The sequence below is a fragment of the Curcuma longa genome, chromosome 13 (assembly GCF_044706935.1).
Source record: "Curcuma longa cultivar G26 ecotype Majalengka, Jawa Barat chromosome 13, ITB_CL_G26_1.1, whole genome shotgun sequence".
In the NCBI taxonomy this organism is placed as follows: Eukaryota; Viridiplantae; Streptophyta; class Magnoliopsida; order Zingiberales; family Zingiberaceae; genus Curcuma; species Curcuma longa.
Window position 1 is genome coordinate 5893398 of NC_133873.1, and position 18247 is coordinate 5911644.

An 18247-nucleotide genomic window follows, 5' to 3' on the forward strand; every position below is an offset into this window, starting at 1 on the left:
AAAACCGTTGATCTAGATCTTGACGGCCACCACGATGTTTTAGAGAAGCCCTAGTGGACCTCGCGCCTATATAAACGCTCGCATCAGTAGCTTCGCCTCCCGTCCCATTTCTCATCTCTTCCCTTCCAACTCGATTTCTTCGCATCCTCGATCGCGATAGCTATGGGTGAGATTTTGGAATTTATTTTTTTTTGGCCTTTTTGGCTCTACCTAATCGCTTCTGCGTGGGTCTCATGTTGTTTTGTTTTCCTTTTTTTTTTTTTTTGTAGCTGCGAAGATCAAGATCGGCATCAATGGTTTGCCTTTGATTTCTTCTTTTTTAATATTTTTTTTAGGTTAGTGGATGTGAATAGCGGAAGTGTGGCCTCCGGCTGACCCGATCTGATGGGTTTTTGACAGGATTTGGAAGGATCGGGAGGTTGGTCGCGAGAGTTGCCCTCCAGAGCGATGATGTGGAACTCGTTGCCGTTAATGATCCATTCATTACCACCGATTACATGGTATTGTTTCATTTTGGTAATCTAGTTGCGGCTTTGTCGAGATCTATCTACCCTTTGATTTAACCATGTTTGCGTTTATTTCTCTTACTGGGGATTCATGGTGAAATATGTTCTTACTGGTGTATGTTCTGATGTGAATAATTACAAGGCAGACACTGTGGGTATTTTTTTTTTCAGGCTGATATGGGTAGATCTTTGTCGTTCTGATTCTTATAATTGAAATGATTGATCAGTTTTATAGTATATTAGACATTTGGTACAATCATGATCCTGATACTGTTTGTTTTTATTTTAAGCAGTTCTGATATTGTCTCGTTTATGTTATTTTAGTTATTTTGTTTCTAGTAACTTTTTATAGTTCTTGTTGAATGTTGAGCATTACTTTTCTGTTCTTTGTATAATAGTTCTCAATCTGATACTTTCGGTTGGAAAATGCATTGTAGACGTACATGTTTAAGTATGATACCGTGCATGGATTCTGGAAGCATCACGAGATCAAAGTGAAGGACTCAAAGACACTTCTTTTTGGCGAGAAAGAAGTTACTGTTTTTGGTGTGAGGTATTATTTCTTTGTTAAAGAGAAGACGTTAAACTTTGTTTGAGATTTGTTTGTGCACTGAGTCTATTATTTGTTTCAGGAATCCTGAGGAAATTCCTTGGGGAGAGACTGGTGCTGAGTATGTTGTGGAATCCACTGGTGTTTTTACTGACAAGGACAAGGCTGCTGCTCACCTAAAGGTAACTCTTGTTGGTTTTACTACTACAACTACTACTATTCTTATTCACTAATGTGACAGATAGTTTTTGTTTGCTGACCAAGTATGGTTCATATGTCTCTCAAAGGTTGTTGTTTTGTATATATGAAATTTCTTTTTTATGTTGTGCATTTGTCTGTTTGATTTGCCACTGACTGATAGTCTTGGTTAGCTCATGCTGCACTCCAGAAGCTGTATGTTCTAGCAAACAATGGATCTCCAAATCTGCCGACATATTGTATTTGTTATTTTTCTTATGCACGCAACAGTGCAGTCTCGATTTTTAAATTCATGCTTTGATATTTTATAGATGAGAAACAAGTAAAATGCCAATTTAGAACAAAGAAAGATATTTTAGGTGTAAACACTTTTATCCGTTTCTTCCATAACCTGGATCATAAATATTGACAGAAACAAACTGTTGATTCGTGGATTTGCCTTTCCTTGCAAGTGTATTATTTTGGCTCTACTAATGCAGCTTATCTTGTAATATTGTCCTTATCTCAAGTGTAAGGATTATGCTGATTATTATTGGTTATCCTAATTTCAATGTACAACTACATAGTTTGAAGTAGTGGTAGTATTTGGTTTTTCATGATGAATTCATGTGGTTTAACTACAGGGTGGTGCCAAGAAAGTCATTATCTCTGCTCCCAGCAAGGATGCTCCAATGTTCGTTGTTGGAGTAAATGAAAAGGAGTACAAGTCTGACATTAACATTGTATCAAATGCCAGTTGCACCACCAACTGTCTTGCTCCTCTTGCTAAGGTAAATTTTATTATAACTGGACATGCCTTGCTCTAATTTGATTTCAATATTAATAAGATGTGAACGTTTCTTATGCTAGGTTGTCCATGACCGATTTGGAATAGTTGAGGGTTTGATGACAACTGTTCATTCTATCACTGGTAATTGTTGCTTCAGTAAACATATGTATGACCATATACTGATGCACAACCAATGTTTTCTTCAAGTTGTTAATATTACTTTGTGTTATCAGCTACTCAAAAAACTGTCGATGGTCCATCTAGCAAGGACTGGAGAGGTGGACGTGCTGCAAGCTTTAACATTATTCCTAGCAGCACAGGTGCTGCCAAGGTATATTTATTATTAACAACACATTGCAAAAATTTTACTCTGCATTTTAAAATAACTTCATCTGCCTGACGTTTAGACATCTTATGTCTGTATCTATCATCCTTGAACAAACTAGTTGTATAAATATGAGCCTAGTTGTAGCATATATTTCCAGAAGAATAAGCACATTTGGAAATTCAAAATAATTGTTCTTGAACATGCTACTGTATATTTATCAGTTAGTAACTGAAAAATATCCGATTTAAAGCTCTAGCACATTGTTGATGAGATCCTTCCAACTAAAGTCTCATGCATACGATTTTCCCTCACTAATTGATCAAAAAAGGTGAAGAGTGGTGTTTAGGTTGTGCTCTTGTGGATGATGCATCTCTACGATGCCTTCTTTTTCCTTTTCTTTTCTTTTTACTTTTTTTACATGTAGTATAGAATGATTATTATATATTCAATATGTTCTGTACCACATTGGTAATTGCTCTTTTTTTATTGACCTATTTTATTTGATGAATTATTATTTACTGTGAGGTTTGATATCAATGCACTATGCCAATGATGCAGGCTGTTGGAAAAGTTCTCCCTGCATTGAATGGAAAGCTAACTGGCATGGCATTCCGAGTTCCCACTGTAGATGTGTCCGTTGTGGATCTTACTGTCAGGCTTGAGAAAGCAGCCACCTACGATGAGATTAAGGCTGCAATTAAGTAAGTAGTGCTGGCGATTCAATTCTCTTAATTACAAGGATGCCAATGACCGTTTTCTTAAAGTAGTTGTATAAATTTTCTGCTACATATGACTTATTATTGTCTGTTTGGTATGTTACAATTTCTTTGTTGCATTCCAGGGAGGAATCTGAGGGAACCCTCAAGGGAATCCTAGGATACGTGGAAGAGGATTTGGTTTCCTCTGACTTCGTGGGAGACAGCAGGTACTATCTGTGTTTGAGTTTCGATTTTAAAACATTTTACATTTAATTGGTTTTTGCATCGCTAATTGACTGATTTGTTTAACTGGTAACTCTAGGTCAAGCATTTTCGATGCCAAGGCTGGAATTGCCCTGAGTGGGAACTTCGTCAAGCTTGTGTCTTGGTACGATAACGAGTGGGGCTACAGGTAATCAAGTCTCGTTCACTATCTATTTCCATGGATGAAAGTTAAACATGATTCTGATTTGCTTTGTGTTCTGTCGTCCTTTTTTTTATTTTGCAGCTCGCGTGTTATTGACCTGATCCGCCACATTCACAAGACTAAGTGATTCAGCGGTAATGCTTTAGTCGTTCCCGCTGTGGTCGGTGGCTTCTGGCTTCCATCTCGTTTAGTTCTCGAATAAAACAACTGCTTACTATTTTCAACCCGCACTCTCAGGCATTGTATTTTGGTTTTATTTTCCTCTTTGGTTCAGCTGAATATGAAGCCAGAAGTGTAATTTGACTTAGACCACAAATTTTGAAGGGTACTCAGTTGCGTCGTCTCTATGAATGTGTTAGTAGTACTTGTTGAGTTTGTTCGGCAACGTCTTTGTTACTTGATAAAACACTGGAACCGAAGTTATATATATCCATGAAATTAGCATTTTTAATCGCCATACTTCTCTAAGATGAGTTGAAAACCTCAATTGCACCGGGTCTGCATGATTTTGAAATACTATAGAATGTGAAAGTGCATTTAGTTCCAGCTATTATACTATAGCTGTAAGTAGAAAAAAAAATAATCTCCAATTCACTTTAAAGTTGGGTATGTGAGAAGCAAAGATTGTTATGCCATTCACTGTTTTCTGTTTTTGTTTTTTAGTTAATGGCTGCAGGAAATGCATTAGATGAAGCAAGGGAATAAATAAATAATCAATCAATCAATAAATGAATTTTCCTCCTATAATTAAGCAACAGCATAAAAGTTGGAGAGAAGCATGTAGGTAGCAGGATTACTACTGTGACCTAGCTCGCCTCTGGCTAAATCCATGTTGACTGGCTCTGCAAGCATTCAGCATAGCCAGACAGACTGCACTGCGCTCGTGAGCTTCTTCGAACTCCTCTTCCTACTTAGTTTGCTATAAACATGCCATGCCTCGTCGATTACAAAAGCGAAAGGAATGTGACGGCATTAGGCGAAAGTCCATTGCTTGTTTCTTCCTCTTCCATCTTCTTAAACAAGCTCCAAGCTTCAACACCGTGCCCATCCATGACTGGCATAGGCCTCGATGATGCTCGTCCAGGAAACGACATTCTTGCGATGAATTCGTTCGAATGCAAGACGGGCAGAAGATATACAGTTCCCCGCACTTGGCATACATATATATCCACCATGGCATTGCACAAGGTGGTATCGGAATCGAATCCGTGACGGATTGTTGCACAATGCGCCTGCTTTCCGTTGTGCAGATTTGAGGACTGAACATAAAGAGAAAGCACAAAGTAAGTGCGATTGCATTGGGCCTTACCGATCCTGAAATCGAGCATGCTTCCTCAAACCGCCTGTTCTTGACGCACGCACTGATCAAAGACTTGTGAATTGTCCTTACGCCGGCAAATACATCAAATGCATTCTTAATCAACTCCTAATTAATTAAAATAATTTAAATAAACTTAATTAAAATATAACAAAATCATCTCATTAATTTAATATATATAAATATTTTTTAAAAATATTTTATATTTTATTTTTAAATATTTAAATTAAATTATTTATTTTTAATTAATATATTTTATATTTAAAAAATATTGAAACTATATGATATAGCACTGTACAATACCGAAATTGTATCATTTTAATTTAAAATTGAAATTTCTAGGGCTCGATATTTTAAATCATGCTTGAGAGTGACTTTAATGAAAAAAATGGCTGGAGGATTTGATGGGAGATGAATAGAAGGGGAAGGAATCAGGGCATTGGGATAATTAATGCTATAGTGATAAATGGGAAACACATGGACAGTGAAAGGATATTGGATAACAAATAGTAGCGTGGAGAGAAAAAAAAGAAAAAGAAGGAAAAAACCAGAATGAAAAGGAGAAAAAAGACACTGAAAATTTGCACAAAAAAAAGACCAAATAAGTCAAACTTTCTTTTGTAATAGTAACAGTATGGGCAAGAGCACATCCACAACCTAAGTTATACACATTTGCACGCTTAGGAAACGTAAAAGACTCTTGAGACAGGTCTAGGTCTTAAATCATGAGCAATATATAAGATATGCGAGATACTTTATAGTGTTTCACTTGCAAAAGGATAAAGAACAATAAGAAAAACTAATTTCATTTTTTTCAAAGATCTAGAGTTCTGCACATCCTGGAAAGCTCTATTACTCTTACCTTGATGTTTATCATGCAAGCCAACCCAATCAGAACAACCAGATCTACTCAAACAAAAATTTATACAGAACAATGAATCTGGAGAATAGGCATAAAAGAAATGCTAACTTATCTCCTTCTGATCTTTTGAATAAAAAATATATAAATCTAAAAGTAAAAGAATTTGAAACTAACCTGGTCATACTGGAGAAATAAAAAGGACTCAAATTTCCCCCAATTAGTGGGGCATTTTTCCGAAATCAAAAACATAACACCTGGTGAATTTCTTAGAGAACTGCCACCTTTACACCTCTAACCAAACAGAATAAGAATGAATAAGCATGCATACAACTGAACTTTCAGATTAAATGGATAATGATTTCAACAATCTACTTAATTCTAGTTTTTTATGGCAATAACTGAAAAATTCTCCTACTGGATCTTGTTATGAATACATAAAATGATCGTCATGAATGTCAGTTAGAGGTACTATGACATTATAAATTTATGTGTGATAACTATCTTAACCAGTACTAACTCCATAGAAATAGTTATCTAAAAACTTCTAGCTGTTCCATAATTCTCAAATAACTTGAAATGGTCATCTCCAACATGATCTTTATTACTTTAGATGGCAACTAATCTCAATGAACTTTTAACCTAGACCTAAATCCAATCCAACCTAGTACATTCTAACCACACACATGCTAATCATCATATCCTCTCAATAATTCAAGATAAGAAATACATACAACCATAAAATTTAAAACATAATAGATAATAACACATATCAATCAACAATGTAGAATACATCAAATAAGCAGAATGCAAATAATTGAATACATGCAAAATGAGTGATATATTAATGCTTACAAATTACCACACACAAAATTTTGTTTTATGGTTAGAAAAGCTAATCCTATGCTGAGGTGAAACAACACAATAAAAGCACTTATTTATAATCAGGATAAATAATAATTTAAGTTTCTCAAACTGGTTCCAATGCACCATAATTTTGGTTTTTTTCCGTGTCTACATGTGTGGCCACATATACCACTTGATCCTGCATATAAAGCAAACCCCCATATGCCAAATGTGATACTCTCTTGGCGCATACACATAAGTGGCCACATATGGAGCTACTTTTTAAAACCATGAAAGTGAAATTCTCAAAAATTATATGTTAAATATAAGATAAAGCAGTAACTAGCTTTCCTAATGATTCTTAATATTAAGCCCTATTCTGTGTGAGATTTGTTTCTGGTGTTGCATCAATCTACCTCCACCATTTAGTTCCAAAGGAATGTGTTGTGACAAAATACTAAAATTAAGTAAATACAAATTGAAATAGCTATTAAGCATCAAAGAAGCATAAACAGACTTTGAAACCCTCTTCTTTACCTTTAGTTTTGTAGGTGCAACTACTCGGACTGAATTGGAAGTTCAGGTTAATTCATCATTTACCAAAGGTGTATGTAGATGAAGTTTCTGTAATTGTCTTTTGACTACGTGGAAGATCCAATGGCTTAGCAACCTTTGAATTAGATCTTTGAACAGTAGATGGAATAGAAAAGCTGCGAGCCATAACACCAGGGGGTTTGGGCAGTGCTGCTGCTGTGTATGACAAAAAGGATGTTGGTTTGCTTGTTGCACAAACCTCTTGACCTCTAGAAACCAGAGGAGCTGAATGACCCATCGAAGTGGATGATCTAGGTTTTGCATAATCAGTCGGAGGCCTTGGAAGTTCATGAAGCTCATTTATTCTCGGTGATGTTACTGGAGAAGAGGCATTTGGAAAACCCTTCCGTGGTCCAGATAGCTTAGGTGTTGACATATTTTTGCGTTTTGCAGAGACTTCAGGCAGTGCTTCCATTGATGACATGGACTTGGTTGCAATGAGAGCTTGTTTGTTTGATAATGGTTTGCTAGTCAATGGGACTAAAAAAGCTTGTCTCTCACTTGGTTTTGAATCAAACTCATTCATTGGAATCGACTTAGATAGCACTCCTTCGCTGATAGTAGATGGCATTTTGGCTGGGTTACTAATAATGTTGCTCTCTTTGAGTACTGAAGGCTCTCTAGAAAAACTGGTAGGGCTTGGAAGCTCAACATCTTGGCTATCTTTGCCAATCGTATTTGGCTGCAAAGGGGATGAATGCCAATGTTGTGTTGTCCAACCACATTTAGATTCTGATGAAGTCCCGTAGAGTGAATTGCCTGAACCAATTGAGGTTGAGCTTTTAACATCCAGAGGAGTAGGAAGAGCATATGTGCAAACTGTCTTTGTTGATGGATAGATCTGAGTTATCCTGTCAGATGGTTTACATGCTTTAGTGGAGAAAAGAGGTGCCGACATACTAGAGCCTCTTAGATTGTTGCTTCCGAGATAATTGGCTTGAGCTCTCTCTAAATTTTCCTGAAAAGAAAGTCGGACTTTACTAATTGCATAAATACAATGAAATGGCTGGGAAATATCATTTGCAAACAGGAATTTCAAGTAGTTTGCTAGAGGGAGAAAATAAGTATGCAAAACTATCACAGTAGATTCTATTGGTAAAAAGAACCAAAACAATCATTTACTGAAAATGTTCAAAACTTGTAGCTCTGTAGAGGTAATTAAATCATCAATTGAGCTGAATTTTTTAATCCACAAATCTCTCAACAGCATAAGTTTTCGAGAAAATGTTAATGAGTTTGAATCTAGATCTCATTCTTATTTTGTATATTCACCCACCTGCACATGTTCGAGCAAAGACACGTGTCTTTAGTATGCACTCTCATGCAATAGGAACTGTGGTTTAAGCTTAAACTTAAAATGTCAAGGGAGATTTATCTATGAATCTATAGATTTGTTATTTCTTCATAGCTTGAACATTTTAGTTAATCCTTTCAAAGACGCTAAACAGTGAAGCAACAGTGAAAAGTTGGCACTAATAATTGTTGCATCAAATAGCATACTTAGAAGCTCCTAAAGGTTAAGAAAATTGTTTTAAGAACAAGTATAGAACTTCATGAGGCTGACTATGAACAACTAAACATTTACTTACCTCAATTGAGTTTCTAGAAAAAGAACTGACATCACGATGTTGATTGTGATGTTCATAATCAAAACTCAACTCTCCATTATCATCATTAGGATTGCATTCATGATCAGCATATTCTTCCAATTGATCATCCTCCAGTCCACTAAACTGATAGTCAATGTGTTGTTTCTCTGCTATAGCTTTGACACATGACTCAAGAACTTCAAGAGATTTAACTCCTCTCCGGAAGAAGTTCAACTGATTCAACAAAGATAAAATATACAACAATGATCCATCTACAAATTATGAGCATTGGAATTTTGAAACTACCTGTGATGCATAGTGCCTAGCAGCTTGAGTCAAGAGACTCCGAGATTGTCCTTGCTTTAATGACTTCAAGCGAAAGAGAAAAAGAGTTGCCTCCTCTTCATAATCATCTTGAGCTGCCTGCAACTGCTGTAGGGAGAAACTTTCACCTTTTGCATTTTTCAACCTTCCACTTTCTCTTTGTGAGGTTAACATTAACTTATAAATGTCTCTGAAGAAAGATACATGAAACAGACTAAAAGTTCTGTACAGAAGCATTCTCTAAAGAGACAAAACAGATTAACAAGTATTTCTTCATGAAGAATATCAATGAAACCCCAAGAACACACCTTTTATCATCACATTGACGTTTCATTTCCTGCATATTGGTGCAATTCATGTTAGAAACATTGAGTAATTATCATATTCTAATTACTGAAGGAAAAAAATGTGAACTTCATAATAGTTTTAGTCAAAGAATTAAAGATTGTAGATGGTAAAAAGATGAGGGCATTTGAAAAGTTAAACACATTCTAGATGGCCCAGTAATCTATATGGATAACGCATAGAACATAAATGTGGACTAGAAGGCCAGTTAGCTTACAAATGACATGCTAAATGTCACTAATATTTCATTTAAAAAAAAAAGTAAAGGCATTTCATCAAGCAACTAGTGGAGGACTTGATGGTGATAGTCATGCCAGGGGTCCTCCTCAAGCTACTGTGGTCCATAAACACCAACTCTCAAGTCGCTGGCAAGCACTGCTATGCCTGCTGCAAGCAATAAACATCATGTTCATACTCTATGTCCACAACATACAACCTCTCTATCTCTCGCGCAAGCTCTACTCTCAGCACACTAAGCCACCAACTCCACCTGCATCATCCTCTTCGACCCTGATGTTTCCTCTTGAACAACTCTCGGCCCAGCCTGCCAGTCACATGGACCACCTCTGGTTCCCCTAGCCTTGTGTCCTTTTGCCTCCACGCACTCAGATCCGTCCATCCATTGTATCCCCCCATCATCATTTGCTTCTCCCTGACCATTGAAGCTTTGTAATTTAGCTTATCTTAGTTGCTAACTTTAGCTCTCCCATCCAACTCCCATCTACGGGAAGACAAGAAAAGGAATCGTATCAAACCACACTGACAATTTATAAAAAACCACAACGGCTCTTGTCTTCCCCTTAACAAAACTATCCTCCAGGAAAGGCAAAGTGAGATTACTTTGACACTAATGACAATTATAGATCAATACACAGTGGTGAAAGCATTCATGAGCATCATCAGCGGAAATTGCAAAACAACCTAGCAGCGCTATGAGGAGTTTTACCTAGATGTATCCACACCTTCAAGGGTGACAAGATCCAACAGGTCAAGGTCATTCCTCCTACAATAGTGCTTGGTAGGGAGAGAGGGCTACTCTAGGGGTTTCTAAGGGGCTTGTTCCAATTGAATTCTTATTTATGAGATAGAGAGAGAGAGAGAGAGAGAGATGATGGAAGAACAGATAGGCAGACAGCAATCAAAAGGAGATTTAACACAAGGGGGAAAAAGCAGAAATATTAAAGATGGCCTTCAAGAAGTGGGATTAAAAAGGAGAGATTGGACTAGAAAAAAAAACAGAATATTCTCAATCCCAACTAGCAATCAAGATTTTGAAACTACAAACCTCTCTTTATTTCAAACCAAAATATGCTCGACCTCTTCATGGACTCAACTTCCATCCATGGAAGACAAATCCAGCCCCTCAAACTTGTTTTTCATACCTGTACTTGTGCCATGTCGTTCATGTCGACCCAACAACAAGGAAAAAAGACAAGTCCAAGTAACACCACCTCCTAAAAATAAGGATATACCAGAATAAAATCTCGCAAAGTGTTAAAACATAAAATTACGATCCCTAATCCAAATTTGCATCATTGAATGCTCCCGTGCACACTGCAATGTGGTAACTACTAGAAAGAGGGAAACTATATGGAGGAACAGTTCCATAGACACATCTATGTAAAGTCAAACTGCATCAGGTGTTTGAACCCACTTCATCCGGACAGCTTCATCAACATTGTGCTAGAATCTCATGTCAAGGGAAGATTGAGAAAATAACAGAACCTCCAAATACAAGCACATGGTCTCCTTGATGATAAATGTATGCCCAAATACAGAATACAAATCTCAGCATTTCTACCAGGCACCATATTTTTGACTTTTGAATGATCTATATTGCTCAGGCATTCTGAAGCAATAATGAACATGTTCTTACAGTAACTGTCAAAACCTACAACTTTAGCAGTTATCAATAATGAAGTAGATCCAAGGATGCGAACCTCTACAATGTGCAGTTCCTTGAGAAGAGATTCTGATGGAGTTGTGATAATCTGAATAATATGGGCCCGCTGGGAATGAAATAGAAAAAAAGTTGGTGTAATTTAAAAATTAACATAATGGATAATTTTTAGGGTAATCAATGAGATTAAGACTCACATAGATATTAGCAATTTTTTGAAGTTCAAGCTGTGCTTTCCCAAGCATTGACAAAGCTTTACCTGCATGCGTTTATGAGAAAGCATTCCATAACGTGCAAAGTAACCCATTGCATTAACAAATTGCATGTCTACCAGTCATCTAGTGCATTCAAACAGTAATTCTTGTTTAAAATTTAATATACGCATCTTGAAGCTATTTTTATGGTTTAAAATTTGTAATAAACAAATATGCCAAATAGACAGAAAAATGTGGTTGATTTTAGAGTAAATGTTTCAACGAAACTTAAGAATTAGATTAATCTGTAGAATTACTATGCATACTCACCACTTGCTTCATCATCATTAAGTGCAGTTTTCTCGAGCAGGCAAGTACCATACTCCCCAAGGGCTTCTGAGAATTCTGGGGGAAAAACAACGCTGAAATTTTTTTTGCTATAATAGGCAATACAGTCACCTATCATTATATCTTCCATACAAAATGTAGCATATAGTTCCAAATCAAAAAATATCATCTAACCATCCAAATGATACAGAGATGCATTAGGATTCACTTTCTGGTGTAAACCATAGATCACTTCTCAACTTGCATTTTAATAAACAACAAAACCTAATCACTATAAGAAAGAAAAGTTCAAGATAGAACTCATAGAAGTAAAGATGGACCAACCAAATGTGGAGCTAGTATATCTAGAGTCTCCAGACAGTTGTATTCTGAAAAAAAAAACTCAGATGCATAACTAGGGAACCAGTGAAAAAAGAAAGAGGTGGCCGAAGCAAAGTGGAGGATAAAGAGAGCATCATCAAATCATATATTGTTAACAATATTTAGAAACGAGCAACCAATTGATCACTTGGAAGGGATGCTTAGATTAGAAGGGTTGCAGAGCACAACCAGATAAATCTGCATACATACATAAAGGTAGAGAGGCACAGCTCAAGATCCTCCTATTAGACTCAGCCAAGCATAATTCTCCCTTGGTAGTATTATCACATCCATTAGGACATGTACACTTGATATCAAAAGGTTTAGCCAAAAAAAATCAAGACAATAAGCAAGAATGCCTTGAATATTATAGACAGACTAATCAAGTTCTACATCTTAATATGTTCAGATTGATTCAACAACTGCATGTATTCATGCTTGAGAAATTGTCTCTTGAAGAACATCAGCTAAGATTTTGTTTCAGTCACATGAATTTTAGATTGGCTGTAGTATTGTGTTCTTTTTATCTTTTGAATAATATTCTATAACAAACATGACTACATAACTTGATTGTATTTGGTGACGATTACATTATTTAAATGATAAAAACATCGAAAAATTCTAGGAGACCATAGAGTTCATAGTACACCCCCCCCCCCCCCCCCCCCCCCCCCCCCCCCCCCCCCCCCCCCCATCACATTTATATAGCATTGGCAACCAGCCAATTGAGATGCATGTTATGATCACATATCCCACTTACTAAAGAGAAGCTATCAGGTATTTTGAAAATTATATGGCATGTTATCCCAAATGATGCTAGTCAATAACCATTTGGTGGTCGACTTTTATCAATTCATGAGCAGCAGATTCTAGTAATCATCCAGATCTAATCAACTATCCATGATAACATATCCTGTTGATGATAATATGACTATGTGTCTGATTCACAATTCGGAATAACGAATCACTGCAAGGTGATTTACTCAAGTCGATTGTAGACGCAGTGTAAGAATCATAAGAGAAATTAACTAGGCATCAACTATCGTAGTTGCACTGGTCATGTACAGACCAACAATCCATTAAAAAGAAAAAAAATATCTCTAAGTAGAAATCCAAAATATTTACAGAATTCAAAAGAAAAAATAAACATATAACGAGAATACTACCATATGCACTATTTGTTGCAACTGCTGCTGCAGACAGCAAGCTGTCATAGAAGTTCCTAATGCCATGAATATCCTGCAAAATAAAAACACTGAACATGATAAGTGCAACACCGATGATTGTAACTAGCATATATACGACTAAATCTTCAGGCAAAAAGCAACCATTTAACCCACTATCATGGTACGATCTGGCTCTAAAATGATTTGCTCCAATCATAGAGCAGCAAGACAGTAGAAACATAATATTTTATGGCATTTTTATCAAAATTTCCAACCTGAAAAACAAAACACTCGCGCAGAAAATAATAATTATAACAATAAACAGAGAAGAAGCTACATTAATAATCTCTCAATCACCAGCTATCCACTCGGATGCTGAGACAAACTAGGCCGGAGGATTTAACGATCAGAATCTTAATATCAACCAAAAGCCCAAGGCTGATCTATATATGTCAAGTGAGAAATGTACACAAAAATGAAGAAGACTCTTTCACATAATTTTAAACAGAACAAGAGTATACGAAGGCAACCAACAGCAGTGAAAATCCTCAGCAGCAAAAAAGAAAAAAAAGAAAAATCTTAACCTAGACAGAAAATCTAGAAGGAACCGCTACAACGGAAGGAAAAGGGAGTGGGACAATACCTCAGCGGCTCTGAGGAGCTCGTCCTGATGCGCTACTAAATCCTCCTCCCTCCTCTGCTCGTGCCCATGCTTGTGGAAAGCGAGACCCCTTAATCGTCTCAGCGAAGACTTCATCCTCCCGACAAAAAAAACCACGACAGGAAGAAGAATCCTCAAGCCAAACCCAGCCCAAATCCCTGATCGATCTATCTAAATCCAACCATCGAATTAACTAAAAAAAGTATTAAAAACACCAGAGAATAGCAAACATACCTGAAAACACCAACGATCGATCACTCCCTCTCCCTCTTTCACTCCAGTTTTTCCTCGGCGGAGTTAATGAAGCAATACATCCATTAATAAGACGAAGAAGGAGAGGAAGCGGATAAAACTTCACTTTGCCCCGGAGTTTACTGATCCTTACATTTTACCCCCTAATTTATTAAATTATAATTTACATTTCAATCTATGCAACTCCATATCAATTTTTTTTTAGAGTTGCCCCACTTTTTTTTTTTCTTAAGGCATAATTAAGTTGGTTACGATAAAATAGACTTACTAAAATAATTAATCGGCGAAGCTGAGGCAATATCCTCCTCTGTCATGATCAACTGTAACTTTTCGATTTACCTCTTTATAGATGGTCATGTGACTGATCGTGGGAGTCGTTGGAGCCGTTGTAATAATTTTTTATTTTCTTTTTATTGAAGTAAATAAATAAATAAATAAATTTAAATCATTTATAATAATTTTTTATTTTCTTTTAATATTTATAAAATTAATTAAATAAATAAATTTAAATAACTTATTAAATTAAATAAACTTTGAATATATATTCAATTCTTAAAATTATGAGTTATTCACAAATAAAATTTATGAATCATTTTTATCAATAAATTTTTATAAATATGATAAATATAAAAAATATATAAAAATTTCAAATAAATTTAAGTTGAAATTTTGACGACATCTAAATTATAAAAAAATATATTTTTTATTAAATAATTTTTTGCTATTTCTTGTTTGTCTTTATATAATAAGCTAGCTATAATAGATATTTATGCTCATAAACGCACCTTTATAAGAGTCAATGATCGAGTCTTCAATATCGTTAGAAGAGCCAAGAAGAAAGTAAGTAGATGCGAGGATATATTCAATCTTCAAGGCCAAATTATTTTATTAACTACTTCGACCAATAAAATAATCAAACTAACAATCTATTTAATTCCATCTATAATTTAGAGATATCTAGATTTATTTATTTGACGATAGATTTCTCTCGTTGAATTCTCTAGATATAAATCAGGTCTACGTCAAACCACATTATATAAGAATTTTATCATACGACAATTCATGGAGAAGTTAGAACAGATAAGCGGGAAAGTCCCATATTTTTCTCATACTTTGAATTCAATATTTTTTATATAATCGTATTCAAATTTCATCTCTTATATTTATTTTTAAAAAAAAAAATCTGGAAACATGGCAAAGTGAAATTTCATTAATTTCCTCTAAATTAATAAACTCAGTCAAAATAATAATAATAAGAATGGTCTGGAAATTGTAATAATTCTTTCCTTTGCCTGCAGGAAAAGGAACGGAGTGAGGCAAAAAGTCCACGAAGAAAATGACAAGATGGAAATGGAAGATCATACATGATTGTCGACCGTTGACTTTGTTGCCGATCTAGATTCTAGGATGATCCTTGGTCAACATCAGCTATTGCTCCATTGGTGGGTGGATCGCCGGCCCTTCTCGGTCAAAGTCATAGAGGACAGCAATACCATTCAATCGGGAAAATTAAGATTTTCCAGCGTTGAAAAAGATACGCGTAGAGGGCATAGTAAGGATTTAAAATTATACGAATGTTCTAATAAGCCGGGTACAGAGAGAGTCCAACAAGGCATTGCGATTCGAATGAAACGAGGATGCCACTCTCAAGCCCGCCCTTCCGAATTCGGTTGGTCTGGTATCCTCTATGTTTCCTCATTCTCGCATCCATACGAGGCTTGGACAAGACGATGCTCATACTATGTGTGTAAAATGGAATCTTCTTGCTCTACCCGGAGATTTCACTCGAAGAAGACGATGGAGAAAACAAATAGAATCTCACTTCGAGACTTCTCGAGCAACAAAAGCCCTCGCCAGAAAGATGATGCTCCTCACAATGATCTTTGATCTCCAAGAGTTGGCATGCGCAAACTAAGAAGCAAGCTTATCGCTTCACCGTAATAGAAACCCGAGCCGTTATGTGCAAGGGTTTAGGGTTTAGACTCTCACCCCTTCAAATGTCGACACACCCTTCTGGATACACATCCCTCTGAATAACAGTTACAAGTGTTAAGGTCGATCCAGGGGTCGAACGCTTTCTCTTTAAAACGATATTGTCCAGCTCATATGCTTATGACTCTTAAACAACCATCACTCAAGATACAAACAACCTTCTACTCAAAATAGGAGCACTCAAGATTCAATTGCAAGAAATATTATCTTGAAATCATCCCAAAATATGCATGATAACTTAAACAAAAGAATCCTTGATGAAATAAGGCTAGATGAATTAGCAATCTAGTATTGATCATGTATAGCTCAACCAACAAATGCAAAACTTAAAGGCATCTAGATATTATTTGATACACATCGAGCCAATCCTCGATATAAGATTACTATTACAAACCTTGAACTAGTTTTAACCTCGCAGAAATCGTTCCAATGGATTCAAATCCACTGATAATGTACAATCACCTGCCGAACCATACCATTCATCAGGAAAGATCGGCAATGTGAAGATTTAAGATGAACAATAGAGAAAAGGATACCTGAATGAAGTGAATAATGGAAGGAAGCTGACAGTGCGATCTCACTTTCTCTGACATCAATTTTGAAGGCACACGCAGAAGCAGACTAATGTACTGAAACAAAAATGAAATCTTGCTAGTCTCTTTGGATTGATAAAGCGATTTCCTTACCACTCATGGACGAATTCAGCTTTTGAAGTCCGTCTTCTACTCTTCTGATCCCTCAGAATCGTTCTCCGGCAATGCGACTTGTTTCTGCTGCTGTTGCTGTTTGTGATGTGGTTGTGCGTTATCGGCGGCGTCTCCTACTCCCTGCCCTGGCTGCGCATAGAACTGGCTCAAGCTCGGAGGGTTCAGAACTCCGATATGGCCTTCTTGGGACAGCCCCAGCTCCAGCCCTGGCAGATGCTGCCCGTGCCCACTCAGCATCTGGGCAAAGCTAATACCGCCGAGATTGACGCCGGCAAGTTCGAGTCCGTGAGCTCCGATTCGCTGCGTGAAGCTTCCTACCGGCCCATCCACGCCGCCTCCGGCCGCAAGATTCGAACTTGACGGCGCTGCGTGCAAGAATCCGGGGTTGAACCCGCCGGCCGGGGGAGGCCACATGCCAGGGTAGGAGCGTCCGAGGCCGGCTGCCGCCGTCACGGCCCAAGCGGTCCGGGAGCCGCCGGCTCCCGCTGCCTGACCTAGGTCGTCGAATTGCTTCTGGTGGAGACCATCAGGGTCTGTTGCGCCCGGAAGTGACGCTGACGAGGCGGCGGCGGCGGTAGCTAGGGCTGACGCGGGGATGGTGCCCGTGCCAGTGGCGGCCACGATGGAGGGCTCCGCTTGCTGGAGCAGCCACTGGATGGTCTCCCCGTCGGATTTGTGGCCCAGTTCCCTTGTAAGCTGGAAGATCCTGGCGGCGCAGAGGGCGGGCATCCTAATCCTCCGCCCTCTTCCCTCGACTTTGGTGTGCCGGTCCTTGTTCGAGCTCCTTTTGGGCGCAAGCTGCTTCCTTTGTTCGCCCTTCCCCACCGCCGCCACCCCCAGCCCACTCTCTGCCGGCAAAAGGTCTCTTCTTTCCTCCGCTCCCGCGGTGGACGGCGAGGATTCCTCTTTATCCAACTGCCGCCCAGGCTTGGGCAGCTTGGAGGCGCCCTTAGGATCCATGAATCAGAGGAGGAGAAAAAGGAGGAATTTTGGAGAGGAAAAACACAGAAGGACGAAGAGGAAGCTAGATTCTCATGGGTCCTCACCTCGCCGCACCTCACCTGACCTCACCTGACCTCGCCTGAGGAGGATGGTAACAAACACAAGGGGGAATCAATCGATACAGAGTTGAAAATGGCAAGACGCACAGACCCATAATAAAGTTTGGCAGGCAAAAGTACTTTCTTTTGTTTTCTTATTTCTTCAAATTTTTTTATTAATTTTATTAATCGTTTTTCTATTATAATTAGTGAACCGAATAAAAAATTTAGTATTCAACTAGTTACAATTTTATTAATGTTCAAGATCAATTTATT

General features: G+C 37.5%; 3 protein-coding genes across 5 annotated transcripts; 1 reads left to right on the top strand and 2 right to left on the bottom strand.

Annotated features, from left to right (window-relative positions):
- Positions 1-92: 92 nt before the first annotated feature.
- LOC141844023 (glyceraldehyde-3-phosphate dehydrogenase 2, cytosolic-like) lies at positions 93-3819 on the top strand. Its single transcript, XM_074732012.1, has 12 exons — positions 93-166; positions 270-296; positions 400-500; positions 944-1059; positions 1139-1238; positions 1878-2024; positions 2104-2164; positions 2257-2354; positions 2910-3052; positions 3193-3276; positions 3372-3461; positions 3558-3819. Exons 1-12 carry the CDS (start codon positions 163-165, stop codon positions 3601-3603), a joined length of 1017 nt encoding a protein of 338 aa, XP_074588113.1. The 5' UTR covers positions 93-162; the 3' UTR covers positions 3604-3819.
- A 1803-nt stretch (positions 3820-5622) lies between these two features.
- On the bottom strand, positions 5623-14267 carry LOC141844550 (uncharacterized protein At2g33490-like). 3 transcript variants are annotated; one of them, XM_074732587.1, is made up of 12 exons: positions 14215-14267; positions 13963-14147; positions 13320-13392; positions 11776-11850; positions 11449-11510; positions 11292-11360; positions 9315-9343; positions 8989-9196; positions 8683-8916; positions 7037-8051; positions 5831-5947; positions 5623-5700 (listed from the first exon to the last, which is right to left on the bottom strand). In XM_074732587.1, exons 2-10 carry the CDS (start codon positions 14074-14076, stop codon positions 7092-7094), a joined length of 1824 nt encoding a protein of 607 aa, XP_074588688.1. In that variant the 5' UTR covers positions 14077-14147; positions 14215-14267; the 3' UTR covers positions 5623-5700; positions 5831-5947; positions 7037-7091. The 3 variants fall into 3 exon arrangements, with proteins under 3 accessions (XP_074588688.1, XP_074588690.1, XP_074588687.1); XM_074732589.1 differs by having other exon boundaries at positions 5623-5734; XM_074732586.1 differs by having other exon boundaries at positions 5623-5947.
- Positions 14268-16544: 2277 nt separating this feature from the next.
- Positions 16545-18043, bottom strand: LOC141844193 (transcription factor TCP20-like). Its single transcript, XM_074732223.1, has 2 exons — positions 16761-18043; positions 16545-16686 (listed from the first exon to the last, which is right to left on the bottom strand). Exon 1 carries the CDS (start codon positions 17889-17891, stop codon positions 16947-16949), a length of 945 nt encoding a protein of 314 aa, XP_074588324.1. The 5' UTR covers positions 17892-18043; the 3' UTR covers positions 16545-16686; positions 16761-16946.
- Between the last annotated feature and the right edge of the window lie 204 nt (positions 18044-18247).